Below are 18378 nucleotides of genomic sequence, written 5' to 3'. Positions count from 1 at the left end.
TGCCACACAATAAACCAGAGGTTTGTTCCAAGCCAGTGTGATCCTTGACTCACTCTCACACGGCAGCCAATCAGCGTTGAACAGCGAGCGACTGATGCCAGCGTAATTTAGCTCGAGTTGGGATATTTCATCGCTCTGTCTCTGCCGCTCGGACGCCCAGCGATTTTTCTCCCAGGCGAATATACGCTCAATCGCTCATTTGCATTGACTTTGTATGTAAACTCGACGCCAGCGAAAAACTTTAATAGGTCGGTGTGAACGCACCTTAACTTCCTTGATTGTTATTTTTGATAATTCTATTTAAATAGGCAACATTTTCAGTATATCAATAATGCAATCATTTCCCGAAACATTCCCAAACAAGAAAGGAACATATATGATGTGCGACGATATATAAATAACAAAATATTTTTAATTACATTTGTTAAAAAAAAAAACATCTCGCCACTAGGGGGTAGGGCTGTCACTTTTTATTCGAAATTCGAATTTAACTTCGAATGTGGGGGAGGAGGGCATGTTCGAATGTATAATTTACCTGTACCAAAATTAACCAACTGCTGCTTGCTGGTAATGTTAATCCCATGTCAGAAAAAGTCTCCAGATTTGTCGCGTTAGTCTCTTCTGAGAAAGATTGTCTCCAGGGTCTGAAAAGTTGTCTTGAGTTGGATGCAGCCAAGTTTGTGAGGCAGTGTTGTGACTGTGAGCGTCCAAGCTAACACAGCAGCGGAGAGGAGCTGACTGACTGGACCATGACAGCTGAGGATTTTTTTAAATATTCTTTAAATATTTTATATTATATTATATATCGTCCCTGGCACCTCAATGGTGGAACGAGCTTCCACCTTCGGTCAGGACGGCTGAATCACTGCCGATCTTTCGGAAAAGACTAAAGACTCACCTTTTCAGGCTCCATCTGGGCCCTTCTTGATCTAACTTCGTTCTCTCTCTCTCTTTCTTAAAAAAGAAAATAAATAAATATATATATATATATATATATATATATATATATATATATATATATATATATATACTAACCTAAACTTGTACCACTAACCTAAACTTGTACCACTGTTCCTTCAGAAGTTGTAGTTGTCATAGACTGTACTCCATAGTTGATTGCTCTATTGCTGACAAAAATGTGTTATTGTAAGTCGCTTTTGATAAAAGCGTCTGCCAAATGACGTAATGTAATGTAATGTAATTATATATATGTATACGATGTAACCGGGAGGCGCGGACTGCATAATCGGGCACTTCGGGCCGATGCCCGGTGGCCTGGCCTGCAAAAAAAAAAAAAAAAAATATATATATATATATATATATATATATATATATATAATAATAATATTATTATTAATAATAATAATAATAATAATAATAATAATAATTACCGTAACCAAAAAACATTTTGCGGGCAATTAAAGTTTGTTCGAACTTTATTTTGGGAAAAAGTGACAGCCCTACTAGGGGGTGCTGCAGCACCTGCAGCACCCGTACTTCCCGCGGCCCTGGCTCGAGACAGACTCACCCTGACCAAAAACAAACAAACAAACAGTTATTAGACCTAGGACATTATAAAAAGTGTAAAATTAATGCTGCCGCGACTCCAATACGATGGGATTCTGCCAGCATTTGTCATTTTCCCCTTGGCGCACATAAAGACACATGCTTCCGTCACTGTCTGCTTGAAGGCGAGAGGGACTTCAGCTGTAGGCTACTCGTGACAAAACCAGACATCGAATTTTCAACAGTTAACTTTTGCAGTAGGCATAGGTTACTGGCTGTTACTGACTATTACTAGGAGATGAGGCAGTTAAGTTGAGCTGGGTAATGTTATAGGCCGACAGTATGCCCCGTGTCTCTCTCTCTCTCTATCTCTCTCTATCTCTCTCTCTCTCTCACTCCCGACGAGGGAAGTGGAGAGGGCTATTGCGGCGCTATTAAACGTAGCCTAATGGTTGGAAAAGATCAGCATTTGCTTTTTATTTTCTCCTACCTTTTCTCCTACCTAAAGTAATCTACTGTTACCTCACACCACAGACCTGTATGGTCGGGAATTATGTAGCCTAAGAAAACCATGACAAACAAATTCTCATTTTTAAATCAAGGTGTGTGTTTTTTCTGCAATGTAGGCTACAGTTGAAAATCAACGTGGCATTCTGAGGAGGGAAGAGTGTGTGCGCGCGCAAGGTGTTGGAGAGAGAGTGACATCGAGGCAGTGCGTAATGTATCCAAGCGAGGATTTCCTGCAATGCGTGGATAATACTGTGTGCGCCCCACAGCGCTCAGGCGTAGTGTTTTTTTTTGGCACTAAGACCTGCTTTTAGGTGGCGTTAAAATTGAGAGCACCCAAGGCCCTTTTTTCTAACACATTGCGCTGGAACGCCTATTTTGGCACGGGCAACGCCCAAACCTGTGTTTACGCTCGGAACATGACGGTGGTATCTTCACCAGAGCGCAAAATGACACTTTCGGGAGGCAGATGATAGGCTAAGAGGTGCACGGACACGCCTGGGCCACGCCTACACCTGTCTCTGCGCTTAGATCCCAGCGCAAAACTGGATGGTGGAGGCAGACGATAGCTTAAGACCTTTATTATACAGTATATGCTTAAGATGCAGGGAAGATAACATAAGAGGCGCGCTAGGGCCCGTAGCTTCTATATGAAGAGATTAATTTCCAAACGTCTGAAATTATTTTCCTAAATGACGTCGGCACTTCAAAAACACAGGTGAGTCTACGGTCACAACAAAGCTCTTTTGTGAGTAAAATAATGAATGGCTTCCATAGCAAGCCCTAATGAGTTTAACTTTCATACCACTGGTTATTTTGTGAGAGTCAACTTTTTCAAATGGTGGATATCTCATTTTGGAGACTATTCAGAAGGGGACCAAGGGCTTTCAAATGAACAGATAAACCAGAGTTGTTCATGCCAACTGCCAAACACAATGGTTAGCCTGCAAGAGAACAACACACCTGCATTTCCTGATTTAGGCACAAATGTCTTCTCAGATAAGCGTTTTTCTCGGTATTTCTATATCAGTGGACTGAAGGTGATTCAATAGCCAAAAAACCACTGTAGTACTCACATCATAGACATCTTTCTGCAGGTCCTGCATGGTCCTCAGCCAACAGCGGTTCAACTCACTCAGCTCCAGAATAGGCTGCACCTTAAGGCAGACGGCCTCTCCAGACTGACGGATCATCTCCACGATCTCGTCCCTGCTCCTGCTCTCCACGTTGACCCCGTTGATCTCCACCAGCCTGTCTCCAGGCACCAGGCCCAGGGCCCGATCTTTGGTCCCAGCACCCGGCTCGGCAAAGTGCACCACGTGTCGGCACACCGCTCCATCAGGCTGCCGGTCCAGCAAGGTGGTCCTCCGCAGGGAGAAGCCAAAATCCCCGGTGTTGCGGCGCTGTAGCTCCAATTCCCTTGGAACTGGCATGGGTGGTGCCACTAACACAGGCAGCTGTAGGTCTGCACCGGGGAAGGTCCTTTCCACCGTCTCTGGAATGTGGACCGTTTTCCTGTTATAGCCTTGTGAGAAGGAGCTTTGTAGGTTCAAAGCCTTGGCCTCGACCTGATGAGAAGATGTGGCAGAGTTCTGCCCAAAGGGAGTTGGGGTTTCCAAGTCCTCTTTGCTCCTCTGGGGAAGGGACCGGTGCCTCTTGCCCAGCCGAGAATTTGACTTGGCCAATTCACCAAACTTGACTGCTCGCTCCTTTACAGAGCTGCGATGGTGCTCCTGTTCATGTCCCTTCAGATCATCACTAGAGCTAGTTGCACTCATTTGCCCCACATCCTGCCCCAGGGTGCTGCAGTTGTCGTGGCGCTCAGCCTCTATGTCCGTCAGGCTGAGCTCTGTGTTGCTGGCCACTTTGATTGGGATAGGACTAGAAATCTCCAGCTTGCTCCTAGAGTTCCTCTTGGAGCTCCCTCGGTGCAGGTTGAAGAAGCCTCTCCTTATACTCATCTCCTCTAGGCTCTTCAACTCTGCCTGGGACATTCGCTCCTTTTTGTCTTTCTTGTCTTTCTTCTCCTTCTTCCCAAACTCCCTTTCCTTCTCCTTGTCTTTCTTAATTAGGTGAAACATGCTGGACTTTCTCTGCTGACTCCTACAAGGTTGGGTTTCTTACAGCGGTGTGACATACAGTGTATTCTCACATCTAGTTCTCAGCACAGGGAATGGATGCATCTACAGTAGATGGGGACGCCTTGCAATGTCATCTGCAGGAAGGGGGGAAAGGAAACAATTATGAAAGCATCTGTCGAGAGTGTGATACAACTCTCCAATTTATTGTGACAGTACAATCAATTCAGTCAGCCCCGCAAGATGACAATACATACTTGTTAGTTGTTACAGAGATAACAGTAAAATACTCAGAAAGCCCATTATTGTTGATATTTACATTCAATGTCCTTCCCACAACAGCTTATAAATGGTAACGTAGTTGCAATGCACAGACATGTAGCCCTCTAAATTAACAAGTAAGCAACTGTTACTGCATTGTGAGAAGATACAATGTTCATCTTCCATTGATTTCAATAATGGGGGTTATATTTTGCTTTTTTTTTAATCTTGTATACAGTATCCACATGCATTATTGTGCCATTCTTAAATATTGAATCTGACATATGACTTCCGGTCCATTTAAAAAGTGGTTCAACTTTTCCATGTCAAGGAGCCCTAAACGGACACAAATTATAGACCACGGACCCCCATTTGATGAGATTTTGTCCCAGGGTCCCCCGTCTGATAAGATTTGAGCTTTTGGGACGACCCTCCCACTCTCCTGACCCTGTCTTGCAGGAGCCTGACCCTCCCACTCTCCTGGCCCTGTCTTGCAGGAGCCTGGTGTTTGGTCCATTAGGCTGATTGGTGCACCTGGGCCCGGCGCACTCATTGGGCTTAAGAAGACCTTCAGACCATTCAGTCTCTCTCCCACCTCACCGATGCACCTTTTGTTTAATGTAACGTCTCCAAACATGGACACTTTTTGCCAATATTCTATCAAAATTCTGTTTCAACTGCTGCTACAAATGATCATGTGCTGTTTCCACCCGGTTTAATGGCTGAAACCACAAGTCAAACTTCTGATCTTTCTGGAAACCTCTTGTTTTAATCATTCACTATAGCCGTTTCCTTACCAGAGTCGAGAAAATGACATTATTGCTGGTGAAAAAGCTGCGAGCTAAATCGGCCAAATCTGGACACTCCTCTCTGCTGTATGCTGCTTTGCAGGGCTTTTCTTCTTCTGTGGTACCATCGCCCAAGCGGCTCATTGCTACTTTCTCTTATCAAAGGCACTTTAATAAGGTATGTGGACCTTTTATCATGCACATATTAATATGAAACTGTACAGATAGACTGTCAGATATCTGCAAATAAAAGTGACGCAGTAGCTGACAATCAACCTCTTGAATAGCCCCGCAAAGAAGTACGTCACTCGCATCCTCCAACTAAGCTGTCCGGGTTTGGGGATATGTGTCTGTGCTTGGCGGAGGTTCCGTTAGTTTGTGTTGTTTAGTTATTTTCCCTTAGCTTTAGTTTGAAATTATTATTTTAAGTTTTACTTTGGTGTATGACTCCCCTCATTTGCTACTTCCTTGAGCCGGGTTGTAGGGAGTCATGATACACCAAAGTAAAAGTTAAACGTTTATATTGTTGTGCAAGATCAAAGTCCTTAAAACCTTGATGATGCACTTACCTCTCTCTCACACACTCTTTCTCTCACACACACACACGCACACACACACACGCACGCACGCACGCACACACACACACACACACACACACACACACACACACACACACACACACACACACACACAGTTGTAATAAAGTGCTCCTCCTGGTTATGAATGAGATTCTGCAGTCTGCACTGCACAAGAGCTGCAGGGAGCCGACTAGCAGCCTAGATAGTGACCTATTTTTGAACCCATATTCAGTAACATTCAATTCACACTTAGCTAATCCACTGTTAACCACATCTTTGTACTGTTCTGGCCCTGGGAATGTCCCTGTCGAGATAACTTGACAGAACAGCCCTGTATGGTTTAGCTTCAGGTCACTTTACTGTGCGTTACACATGCTATGGCAAGGCTGTTGTTGTCAAGAGTCCAGACTCGGAGCTTGGCCGTAATGCGCTCCCTGCGTAAGCTGCTTTGCCCTCATTCTTTATAGCACCAGTGGCTTTAGGAACACTTTCAGTGAAGAGTGTGAAAATAAAGCCTAATGCAAATAAAACAACACGGGTTACAGGTTAGTTTTAGTAATGAGAGTGACTTACCGTGCGGAAGCTAAGTGGACATTGATGCTGGCGCCTGATGAAGGCTTGTGTGACCTGGGAATTGGTTTCAGCATTTTCCCTTGGAGTTGACAGTAGGTGCGAGGCAATCATGAGGCAATGTAGTTATGATGCCTTCACGTACTCTTCGTAAGCTCCTCCTTCCGCGTTTACGAGTCGTCGCGCATCATTATATTATGTCCTTTTGTTTTTACAGCTGCCAGTTCCTATGTCTTCAACACCAATAGGACAACCTAAACGTATGTAGGTACAAAATGCCCACCAACATTCGCACCAAAATGTAAATAAAAAGTGAAAATATAAATATCTACTAATAGCCTATAGTAGCCTACTATTTAGACATTTAGAGAATGCCTGCCAAACAATAAAGGGCTAATATTAATAAAATTGTCACTTTTACCATGATTTGTTGACACAGCTTACCACCCCGAAATGTTACATCTGATCTCCAGTTTTCCTGTTGTATTAAGGATCGCCCATTATGCGAGCACTCCTAAATTTCCCACAGTGCTTGAAGGCTGCATTAATGTGAACCGGCCAGCAGTGACCCCTCGTGGTCTGCTGGCGCACAAGAGAACTGCAGTAGCCTACAGGTGCACGGTGGTGGCACAGCTGGGATAAAAAAAAAAAACTGCATTAGAATAGGCCCTTTTCACGGCAGCCATTTTGAGCGTCAAAGCAGTGTAAACACAGGTGTAACAAATAACATTAATTAGGGCCCTGGCACTGGAACACCTAAATAGAGTGGATCTATCATTAATGTTAATTGGTTACACCTGTTTGCCCTGCTTTGAGACCTCAAAATGACTGCTGTGAACATGGGGCCTATTCTTCCAACTATCAATCCCACCCACCGAGCAGTGGAGGGAAATAAATTCACTTCACTTCAATTCTAATTTACCCAAATCCTAGACTCAGATATGATGACATGTTCACTATGTAGGCTACTTTGGGTGTAGCCTAATTCAACTATTTTAAAGTAGTTAGATTGACAACTTACAATATTTTAGGGTAGTGTCAGGCCCGGTTCTACGGGGGTGCAAAAGCATGCATTGCACCCTTATTTTAATTGTCTGCATGCTCAGTTGAAAAGTTAAAAAAAAAGTGGGCCCGGCCTTTGGCCGGGCATCTGCACCCCTTCCTATCTAGGATGCACCCCTAGTCATCTTGTTCTGGAACCGGCCCTGGGTAGTGTGCAATTCAGTGTCTTTTACTGTGAAGTAGTAGCCTACTTCGGCAAACAGAGGCATAGAGCAAAGACACATTTTGATATGATGGACACTTCATATCAAATTCATATTTATCATCCACAGAACACTTCACCACTCATGTACATATTGTATATATTGACTCGATTTGATTTGATTTGATTGCACTTGCAACCTTGCGATTGCCGTTAGTTATCTTCCTACTTCTTATCCCTGTATATATTAATGTAACCGCTACGCTGCATACAGACACTAAGACAAATTCCTCGTATGTAACTTGCATACTGTTGCAATAAAAGTGATTCTGATTCTGATTCTGATTCAATTCTTCAATTGATTTCAATCCTATAGAGCGGTGGGCAGCATGAAGTTGGGAAGATTTAACAGTGCAAGTCCATAAATTAGGTTTAGAATAGACTTTCATAAGGATGGTTTAATTTGCAGAATACTTTTTTCCAGTAATCTTTATCCAATATCCACTGTCATTGATAAGAGAGGTGTGTGTGTGTGTGTGTGTGTGTGTGTGTGTGTGTGTGTGTGTGTGTGTGTGTGTGTGTGTGTGTGTGTGTGTGTGTGTGTGTGTGTGTGTGTGTGTGTGTGTGTGTGTGTGTGCGTGCGTGCGTGCGTGCGTGTGTGTGGTTCTAAACATGACTAAACCCTAAAGTAAATAGAATAGGCTATATATTTTTGCAACATGAATTATATGGATCTGAACAAAGAAGCACACATCACACAAACAAGGGTTTAAACAAAGTATAGTTTATTATCAGCAATAAAAGAAACAGACTGGCCCAACATTAGACTTGCATCTTAGTAACCTAGTCACACACATCAAACACACAGTGCTACCAGTGTCTTTTTCATTTCTTTCTAGGTTTTACCACAATAAAACAATGTTTTAAGGTAATTAAAGAGGTAGTGGATGAAGTTGTGGATTGGATGGTAAACTGGTAGCAGAGCAAATAGGGACTCACATCATCACTGAACACCATGCATGTTTGAACTTGCGCCTCTACACTGCAGTGAAAGCATTTCTTGAGGACACAGTGACACAAGACAGACTCAATAATAGACAAATTGCCAGGCAGGATTTGTCTGGGAAATGCGGGATAACAAGAGTTCTGAGCCTTTTATCTCACATGGCGAGGAGAGGCAACATAACATGTACAAGTGTGACTTCCTGTACTGTAGCCATCCTGTAAAAAGAAAAAAGCTCTGCTCAAAATGAGTCTGATGTCGCACTGGCGTGTTTGTGTAAGAATGTGATTTTATGAGAAAATATTGATTTTTGCTGTTTTGGGGTTTCATCAGATTTAAATAAAATAAAGCCTTGGCTTTCATTCTGTGTAAACATTATTATAACAAATGCTAAATATAGTTTTGAAGCTCATAAAGGGTGACAAGCAGAGCTTACTTTGTCATAATTTGAGGCCCTTTTTCTCAAAAATATAGTTTGGAAACAGTCAAGACATAAAGGGATGCATCTCACTCAATCTTTGGAGTACAAAGATAATGCTGATATCACCAAAAAAATTACATTCTCCTCTTTCCAATAGTGTATTAAACTCAGAATGGTTCGAGGGGTCAATGCCACTCAATGATGGAGCAGGTCACAATTTGTCCTTGGGACAATCTCTTAATTGAGGTGGAATTGAATACTACTGTATATAATTTAGATGGTTTTCACGGAATTGTGTTGATAGGGAACAGTTTGGAAGCTAGCCTATGTCCTGTCAGTTATTGTACGAGCAAACCCTGCAACAGGAAGTAAGCTGGGGGCAATTTAGAATGGTAAATAATCTGACATATGACTTCCGGTCCATTTAAAAAGTGGTTCTCAAACTTTTCCATGTCAAGGACCCCTAAACGGACACAAATTAGACCACTGACCCCCATTTGCTGAGATTTTGTCCCAGGGTCCCCCGTCTGATAAGATTTGAGCTTTTGTGATGACCCGCCCTCTCCTGGCCCTGTCTTGCAGGAGCCCGACCCTCCCACTCTCCTGGCCCTGTCTTGCAGGAGCCCGACCCTCCCACTCTCCTGGCCCTGTCTTGCAGGAGGAGCCTGACCCTCCCACTCTCCTGGCCCTGTCTTGCAGGAGGAGCCCGACCCTCCCACTCTCCTGGCGCTGTCTTGCAGGAGGAGCCTGACCCTCCCACTCTCCTGGCCCTGTCTTGCAGGAGGAGCCTGACCCTCCCCCTCTCCTGGCCCTGTCTTGCAGGAGGAGCCCGACCCTCCCCCTCTCCTGGCCCTGTCTTGCAGGAGCCCGACCCTCCCACTCTCCTGGCCCTGTCTTGCAGGAGGAGCCTGACCCTCCCCCTCTCCTGGCCCTGTCTTGCAGGAGGAGCCCGACCCTCCCCCTCTCCTGGCCCTGTCTTGCAGGAGCCCGACCCTCCCACTCTCCTGGCCCTGTCTTGCAGGAGGAGCCTGACCCTCCCACTCTCCTGGCCCTGTCTTGCAGGAGGAGCCTGACCCTCCCACTCTCCTGGCCCTGTCTTGCCGGAGGAGCCTGACCCTCCCACTCTCCTGGCCCTGTCTTGCAGGAGGAGCCTGACCCTCCCACTCTCCTGGCCCTGTCTTGCCGGAGGAGCCCACTGAGTCACAGCAAGACTGAGCTTGAATGCAGTAATCAGCCTAGTTATCTGACACCTGCTGCTCAGGGAGGAACTTGACACTCATTTTGACACTCATTGCCGATTGAGGGGGTGTGTTCCAGTGGGTGTGCATACCCTCTATACTCGTGGATACTTGTTACTTCCTTGAGCCGGGTTGTAACCCGTTATGTCTTATACAGTTGGACCATATGAGGGGAGTCAAATAACTACACAACACAAACTACACAAATGGTGCATTGGTGAGGAGAGAGACAGACTGGATGGTCTGAAGGTCTTCTTAAGCCCAATGAGTGCACCAGGCCCAGGTGCACCCAATCAGCCTAATGAGCCCAACACCAGGCTCCTGCAAGACAGGGCCAGGAGTGGGAGGATTGTCACACTTTTACATGTTTTATTACAGAGAAAGTATATAAAAATAGTCATACATTCTGTTATTATGTTACTTATGGTTGAAATTCCAGTTAAAATAAATCATTACCCTTTTTGCTGGGGACCCCCCGGAACCCCTTATTTCCCTGTATCTCACTTTGAGAACCACTGCTGTATACCAATGTGCTTTGTCCTTTCATTTTGAGGATAGGCTACAGAAGTAAATAGACCCTTCTCACGGGGGCCATTTTGTGTCGAGAAGCCAGGGTAAACACAGGTGCAAGCAAACACACTAATTAAGTTTCCAAATCCCAATCATGGAAGTTGGAAACCCTCATTAGTGTTTTGCTTGCACCTGTGTTTACCCTGGCTTCTCGACACAAAATGGCCCCCGTGAGAAGGGTCTATTGGATGATGGTCACATATGGTGTATAGAATTGAGAGTGGAAGAATGTCTCTTTTCATGGAACATGGATCCACAAAACAGTTTAAAAGATTTACAGCCACGACTTTTTGCCTCTGCCTATTTTGGCCATATTGTACAGTTTAGACTTGGCGCGTTCCTTTTCAACTGGGTTTCTCCTAGAAGTGTACTCCAAAGTGGAGTCTGTCTCAAAGGAGATGGTAGGGGCCTGTGTTGGCACAAAGTTGCTCTTGTCCCGGGACATTGGAGGGGGGGTCTGCAGGACCACCCTGCCACGCAGAGAGTGCTTGAGCTGCAGCAGCAGTGGGTTGTTGTCGGAGTGCAGTCTCACCCGTTCCACGGGGTGCCTATCTGGCTGACAGCACGGGCAGCATGCAGAGCACAGTACTCGCAATATATAGACCCAGCCTAGGTAGTGCAACTCCACAATGTTCAAGATGAAGCAGCCTAGACTGATGCTGAACATGAAGTTGAGAAAGATGGTCTTCTCTGTGGCCCGAGATACAAAGCAGTCAGTTCGGTTAGGGCAGGGGTAGGTGTCACATTGGAAAAGGTGCGGAACTTCAAACCCAAACAGGTAATACTGCCCTACGAGGAAGATGATCTCCATGATGGAGCGCAGTACCACATGGATGATGTAGGTGAGGAGTACTTGGCTGGAGAGCTCTGTTGGGTCCCTGCCCACATCTGCCATGTCCTCCTCCTGGTTCTTCTCCACACACTCGCCCTCCTGTGAGCCCCAGTCCTCTTCAGTATGGGGAGTGTCCTCAGGGATGCCAGCTTCCAGTGCTGCTTCGCTCTCTATTCCTGCATGTTTGGGCCTTTCAACCACAGGTGAGCACATGGGTGCCACTTGAACCTTCTCAATCTCCAACTTGTCATCCTTGGTGATTTTTTGCAAAACGTAGACAATGTAGAAGATGGATGGTGTGGAGACAAGAACAATCTGAAAGACCCAAAAGCGCAGGTGTGAGACGGGTGCGAAAGTGTCGTAGCAGACATTGTTACATCCAGGCTGCAAGGTGTTGCATGTGAATTTGGACTGCTCGTCACTGTAGACAGCATCCCCAATTAGGGTCACAAGCAAGATGCGGAAGATGAGGAGCATAGTCAGCCAAAGCTTGCCAATGACTGTGGAGTGGTTTTGCACCTCCGTCAGGAAGCGGCCAAGAATGGACCAGTCTCCCATTTCTGAAATACAGGGTAATTAAAACAGTATGTACATTAGTCATGTGAATGTCTCATTCAAGAATTGAATCATTATCAAACTGGATTATTTCATTAAATCATCCTCCACTCTTAATGGTATGAGAACAATGTCCTAAACATTCCATGGCCACATTTCAGTGTTCATCAGCACAGCTTTGGCACATCTTAAGCTCTTCATCAAGAAAGCAGAAATGAAGACAGAAAGTCACTATCAACACATATGTATAACTCTGTATATTATCTGGTTACGACTTGCATATATTTTTAAATATACAAAGTTGTCCACTCTTCCATAAGGATTATCTTTATTTATTTATTTATTTATTATTTACTTCTATTTATTTTATATATTTTTCATTTTTCCTCAGAATCTTATGTCACAGTATGTCACCAAAAAATTCAGTATAGATTTTTCACTGAGAATATTTACTGTATAATACTGTAAAGCACCATTAATACTGAAGTAAAATATAAACTCCCCTCACAATTCAACAGTTAACTGTGAAAATAATCACATAAACTGTTTTAAACATGTGAAAGAAGCCAAAAAGTAAACAACCTCTAAGGTGATCAAACAATTGCCCTTGTCCTAGGAGCTTACCTTTGGAAGATGTGACTCTTGTCTATCCAAAGCTGGAAAAATATCCAAGAAAACAATTTGCATAACTATTATTTTCAAGTGGAACCGGTTGCTGGACGTTGTGGAGTCTTTCAAGCTGGATGAGGGGAGAATGGGCTGGCCACACATGCTCCCGAACTCAATCTGAAACATTCATTGCACCATACAGTATGTGAACAAAGGTTTTAAATGTACAGTGGAACAAAGATTTAAATACAATAGGGGGCACCCTTCCTGAACAGCCATTCACAGTCCAGCACAGAGTTCAAAGAACGTACTGGAAAGAGTGTCCACACTGATTCATGGATTTGTGCCTGCTTTAATTTTTAGAGCTTAAGTAGCCTAAGTGTTTAAACATGTATTTAGGCCTAAATGCACAAGGGGTTCAAGCCCCGAAGGGGCTGAAACCCTATTGCTTTGTCATTGTCATTATTTTTCCCGTGAGTTGGTATATCCTAGAGACCTGAAATTTGGCCCAATGACAGATATTGTTGGCTAGTTTCTGCTCAAATGTTTTCTTTCCACATGTTCAAGTGAACCTGCTCTACAAATTTGCATCAAGGACCCTCAAGGTCCATCTGGATTTTTTTATATATATATATTTTTTTTTAAGTTTGGAAAACACATTTTTGAGCTGTCCTCCTAGACCGTTTGACCGATTTCCACCAAAATTGCTAGGTAGCATCTATGGAGGCTATGGAGCAAGCATAGGCTTTTCTTTTTTTACATTCGTTTAGAAGCTATTAAGCATTAAAGTTGTGAGAGGGTGTGGCCTCTCAGCTAAATTGTCATAGATTCATAGCCGATTAACGAATCGTCATGAAACTTTGGGAACACTAGGGATCTCATGTGCTACGTGCGCTCGATTCCTAGGCTCGCCTGCCCTGCAGCTCGCATATGCAGGTCGGCCGCTGCGGTCACCCTGGCTGCTCCTTGATGGCATACTTCAGGGATGCTGGATCACCTGTCCTGGAGCTGGCAACATACAGCTGTCCATGGCTGTTGTAGAAAATGTAAGTTCCATTGGCTCATTTAATTATCAATAAGTTATAATTGCATACACATTGTATTGATATGAGTTATCACATTATATGCACGTCATGATGGAGACGCACAGGCAGACAGTTATCAAGGAGGAGATTTCTCCCCTCTGCTGCTAGCCTTCAGAAAACTCTGCATGTCAAGTGACCTGCGCAGATACGCACACACTTCCAAAACATCCCCTGCCCTCTGTTTCCCTCCTCTTTTCCCTGCCTTACAGTATAAGTATCCATGTCAACTGTCAGTTTCTTTACTGAATATTTGGACTCGACTATGACATACCATAATGTGTACATTGAGATTCAGTCCTTCTCTAATAAAGTTTAGAGGAGTTTGTTATGGCTTAAATATACTTTCAACATAAGACATCTTTCTGGCTCTTGGCTTCATTCAATTTGGTTTATATAAGCTGTTATAAATATAGAGAGGCAAAGTGACCGCCAACTTCCTGCTTCAGCACTGTACCAGAGATTTTCATCCGCCATTTATTTTCCCATCCACATTTTCGTAAAATGCGTATAAAAATTGTTTTACTGGTTCAAACCATATGGTACAGATATATTTAGAAACAGGAGAGATCGCATAACATTTCACTGGGACCAAAACGTAAAAAAACAACCTCTTATGATATCACTGATGATGTCACAATGCCTCTGACATCACTGATGATGTCACAATTTATGACATCACTGATTACATCATCACTGGGACTTTGTGTGTGTGTGTGTATGTGTGTGTGTGCACACGCGTCATCACTGGGACGTTGTGCGTGCGTGCGTATGTGTGTGTGTCTGTCTCTTGTGTGTGTGTGTGTGTGTGTGTGATAAGGAGTACAATGAAGGCTACCTGCTGAAACACGTACGTTGTTTGCTGTGCTGTACTAAACCTTATTAAACGCTGACATTCTGGAGTGCTGCCCTTTTCTCCTTTTTACATTTCTACCTTGGCCCTGCACCTTGATTTACTTTATTTTGGAGTGTGCTCGCTACTGCTGTTTTGTGTGTGTGTGTGTGTGTGTGATGTCACAATGCCTCTGACATCACTGATGATGTCACAAGTTATGACATCACTGACGACATCATTAGTGTCTTGTGTGTGTGTGTGTGTGTGTGTGTGTGTGTGTGTGTGTGTGTGTGTGTGTGTGTGTGTGTGTGTGTGTGTGTGTGTGTGTGTGGTGTCCACTGAGGATGTCATCAGTGGGACAGACAAATAGACAGACAGACAGACAGACAGACAGACAGACAGACAGACAGACAGACAAACAGACAAACAGACAAACAGACAGACAGACAGACAGATAGACAGATAGACAGATAGATAGATAGATAGATAGATAGATAGATAGATAGATAGATAGATAGATGTTCAAATATCATCACTGACCATGCCTGCCTTATTTTATGCGATTCGAACAGAAGGGGGTGCCATAAACACCAATAATAGGTGTGGCCTAAAACAAAAAAAGGCCATAACTCCAGACCTGTTTGTCCAATGATCGCGAAACTTGGCAGATATATCAAGGAGGCTGTACTAGTCAGAATCTCAAGTTGTGTCATCATCGGGAAACGTGGGCGGGGTCTATATGGTGTAACCATGTAATAGCGGTAAATCAAGTCCATTCGCATAATCGGTCCCGAACTTATCAGCCTCATCTGGAATGGCATTTCTGACATGCTACTGTACGATTTGACCAAACGGGGGCGCCGCAGACTCCAGAAATGGGCGTGGTCTAACAGCTCCACACCCCTTTGTTCAATGATCGGGAAACTTGGCAGGCAGATACATCGAGCGATATATTTGGACCATGTACCAGAACCACTGCCACTCTTTGATATCATTGCATTTGGGAAAAGGCTTGAACCCCTAGTTTTGATTTATACTTGTGTTGTGTATATTTAAAATGAAGTAATATAGCTTGATTTCTAGCAGTTTCTCATCATGAGATTTGGTCTTAGCTAAGGCACTGATGAGAGCCTGATGACGTACATCCTCTTTGCATATTAAGTCAATTTTAACAGAGATAATCCTTAAATTATTAATTTCAAGTTCAGGCATACACTTACAGATCTCAGGCAAATTGTCAAAAATTCCAAATGCCTTCCAATTCCAATACACCTCAAACTTACAGTGAAATCCAGAATGTAACTTCATGCCTGAACCTTTGCCACTAGCAATAGCCAGTATGGGTTCAGAAATTTGTCAAGAACTTGAACTTTTTTCCAAACTCAAATGATTTTCAGATTTCAATTGAAAAGACCCCTTAAAGTCAAAAATCCGATTGTATAATTGAGACCATGTCTGTCAGCCACAACTGAAAAGAAGGTGGAGAGGAGGACTTCCATTCCTTCAGAATTAGTTTCTTGGCAACAGTCATCCCCTGTGTCAGAGATTGCTGCACGGCTGTTGGGAGGAGCAAAGAGGATTCCGATCAGCCGAAGATGGCGAGTTCCGCCTCCGGTTGAAGGGCTACTTTGTAGGCCTACTTTAGAGTACCAGTCAAATATCTTGGCCCAGAATCCGGATAATGAAGGGCAAAACCAAAAAGCATGGGACAGTGTGTCCTCCAACACCCGACACCTATCACATAATGGTGAGACAGAAGGATATATCTTGTGTAACCTATATGCTTGGAGTAATGAAGACGGTGAGCAACTTTAAATTGGATCAGCTGGTGTCTGCTATTAACTGAGCAGAGCTGGACCACAGACAGACTCCTGTCCCATATGACTTCAGATAGATCAACACCAAGTTCTTCGTGCCACGCCTCTCTGATCCTCTCAGTGGGGGCCTTAATGCCATCGTCAAACAAACACACAAACCTAGAAATAAGATGCCTGGAGTTAGGAGGGCTTAACAAAACCTAAGAAAAAGCATGTTCATTTGGGAGAATTTCAAAATCGTGAATCTTGGATCAGACATAGGCCCCTATCTTCCCACTGGCCTTAGGCGCTAAACTGGCGTTAAACGCAAAAAAACACGCTTTGCGCCTGCCTCGGGAAAATAGCATCATGTTTTTAGGCCCCGAAATGCGCTTTACGCCGAAGAGGCGTGGCGCAGTGCCAGAATAGGCCAGAATGGGCTTTTCTGCCTTAAATACCGGCCTAACGCTATCTTCCCCCTGGCGTTAATTTAGCGTTTAGCGGTTTTCAAAACCAGGCCTTATTCAGTGCGCCGGGGATATTATTGTGCGTAATTGCGCGCAGCTCTCCTCTGCCATCTCACTCTCTCTCCCCTTCTCTCTCCCGCGTCAGACAGGTACAATGACCGATGAAAAAAAAAAGTTGTTATACCGTAGTTTTGAGCCCCTGTCATTCAGAGGCTGTTGCATCATCCTACCAGAGGCTGTTGCATCATCCTACCTGTGCATTGGGGGAGAAGAAAAGGTAGCGAGAGAAAACGATATCATTCTGCCCAAACTTTCACCAATCTAATCTCATCATGACATCCAGGGATAGGCTATATTTTTCAAGCCGATGCGTTTAGAACATTATTTTCACTTTGATCTTGCTATAGTGTAGCGTATTTACATGCTTGCTGTATTTAAACTGTAGTGAGAATGGTTTGAGAAGCATAATAATATGGAATAATATATATGGAGACAGACGGGGATGAAAGAGGGGGGGGGGAGCTCAGAGCGCTTTGGGGCTTTTCTGACCGGATTGGATCACTCCGTGGAATGGAACATGAAAGGGATATTGTGATTCGTTTACTGCACTTCTCCAATGAACATGTTCTGAATAATTCTACGCTTAAAAGGCGTGGTTATAATGCTTAAGGCCTGTGTGTAGCGCCGACACGAAAATATCGACTGGGCCGGTCCACGCCCACTAATATGGGCTGCGCCTGGCGCTAAGCGCTAATTTAAGGCCAGTGGGACGATAGAGCCCATCATCTCTAGTTTGTATATATCTATAAAGATGCGTTTGGGGCAACTCAAATTCTCTCTTCAGAAGATCAAAGGATGCAAATTGGCCATCAATATACAGGTCTCTGATGGAGACCAGCCTCTTTTCACTCCAGGCATGGCAAATTCTATCCGACCATGAGGGCAAATGGTTAAATTAAAACAGATTGGTATGTGAACAGAAACACCTGGTATATTCAAAACTTCTTAACCTGATTCAGAATTCTGACTGAGTTTTTCACAACAAAACTCAAACCTTTCAAAGTCCCAGGCTCCTCTAACTTAGAAAACAACATCACTGGCAAAGAGGACCTGGCGATAGAGCCGACCTCCATTTTTAGCCACAGGGGGGCCCCGGGAGTTAAATTGCCAGAAGCCCCTTGTCGCCAAAACATAAGAGCCCTAACTTTGGCAGCCCAGTAATAATCCCTAAACACTGATAAGGCCAGTCCCTCTGCAGACTTAGGTTTTTGCAGGTGAGTTTTCACAATTCTATGGTTCTTATCATTCCGTATACTGTAGGACAGAATTATGGAGTCCAGCTCTTTGAAGAAATTTTTAAATGAGGAAGGAGGAGGGGAAGCCATTTTAAGGATTTTAACCTGATAAAAAAAGTGTGTTTTACATACTGTACATCTATGCTAATGATGAAGCAATGCCATGAAATATGAAATAATAAT

The 18378-nt window shown here is 44.0% G+C and overlaps 1 protein-coding gene and 1 pseudogene across 2 annotated transcripts in view; both read right to left on the bottom strand.

Annotated features, from left to right (window-relative positions):
• The window catches only part of LOC310776356 (unconventional myosin-XVIIIa-like), a gene marked incomplete at both ends in the record, with an annotated part of 121333 nt that extends 117239 nt beyond the window's left edge, over positions 1–4094 (bottom strand). The window contains one exon of the mRNA XM_083636552.1: positions 3090–4094. Coding sequence (XP_083492678.1) covers positions 3090–4094 — 1005 coding nt within the window. The remainder of the gene's footprint in view (positions 1–3089) is intronic.
• Positions 4095–10998: 6904 nt separating this feature from the next.
• LOC310780249 (gap junction delta-2 protein pseudogene) lies at positions 10999–12114 on the bottom strand (annotated as a pseudogene). The gene has a single exon. The product of its transcript is annotated as a gap junction delta-2 protein pseudogene (transcript).
• Positions 12115–18378: the final 6264 nt, after the last annotated feature.

The sequence above is a fragment of the Poromitra crassiceps genome, assembly GCF_964638095.1.
Source record: "Poromitra crassiceps genome assembly, chromosome: 1".
Lineage (NCBI taxonomy): Eukaryota > Metazoa > Chordata > Actinopteri > Beryciformes > Melamphaidae > Poromitra > Poromitra crassiceps.
This window is presented reverse-complemented; position numbering and strand designations above follow the sequence as displayed.